A 461-nucleotide genomic window follows, 5' to 3' on the forward strand; every position below is an offset into this window, starting at 1 on the left:
GTCGTCACATAATCAAGTTTAAGACGTTTAAAAAATGAACAGTCTAAATAAACATGTTACCAAGGACAACACAAGAAGAGTCTGCTGCCCTACACAACCCAGACGGACTGAGCCCTCTCTCGCGTGTCTTTTAGAACATACCTATGATGTTTTGGGTCATCTCCGATTGTCTGTCCATTGTGTGTCTGTCGAGTTTGTTGCTGCTCTGCACATCAACCGTCGTCATCTCAGTGTGTCTGGGGAGGGACGGCTTGCTGTTTGGTATTGACATGGGATCACTTCATGCTCCTGGTGACTCGAATGGGAGGGGCATCTCCACTTACCTTTCCGTGACAGGTGTGAAGTGAAGCACAGGTAAACTTCACACCAGCTCTGAGCTTACAAGCTCTTTAATAATAGACAAGTTCAAAAACAATGGCCTTCGTCTTTGTTGGACGCCATACAGTACAGTTCTCTTATGC

At 45.8% G+C, this 461-nt stretch overlaps 1 protein-coding gene across 1 annotated transcript in view; it reads right to left on the bottom strand.

Moving 5' to 3' along the window:
* stoml3a (stomatin (EPB72)-like 3a) overlaps window positions 1-236 on the bottom strand; it is a 7,573-nt gene extending 7,337 nt beyond the window's left edge. The window contains exon 1 of the mRNA XM_076975765.1: window positions 142-236. Coding sequence (XP_076831880.1) covers window positions 142-226 — 85 coding nt within the window. The 5' untranslated portion in view covers window positions 227-236. The remainder of the gene's footprint in view (window positions 1-141) is intronic.
* Window positions 237-461: the final 225 nt, after the last annotated feature.

The sequence above is a fragment of the Brachyhypopomus gauderio genome, chromosome 16, assembly GCF_052324685.1.
Source record: "Brachyhypopomus gauderio isolate BG-103 chromosome 16, BGAUD_0.2, whole genome shotgun sequence".
Classification (NCBI taxonomy): Eukaryota; Metazoa; Chordata; class Actinopteri; order Gymnotiformes; family Hypopomidae; genus Brachyhypopomus; species Brachyhypopomus gauderio.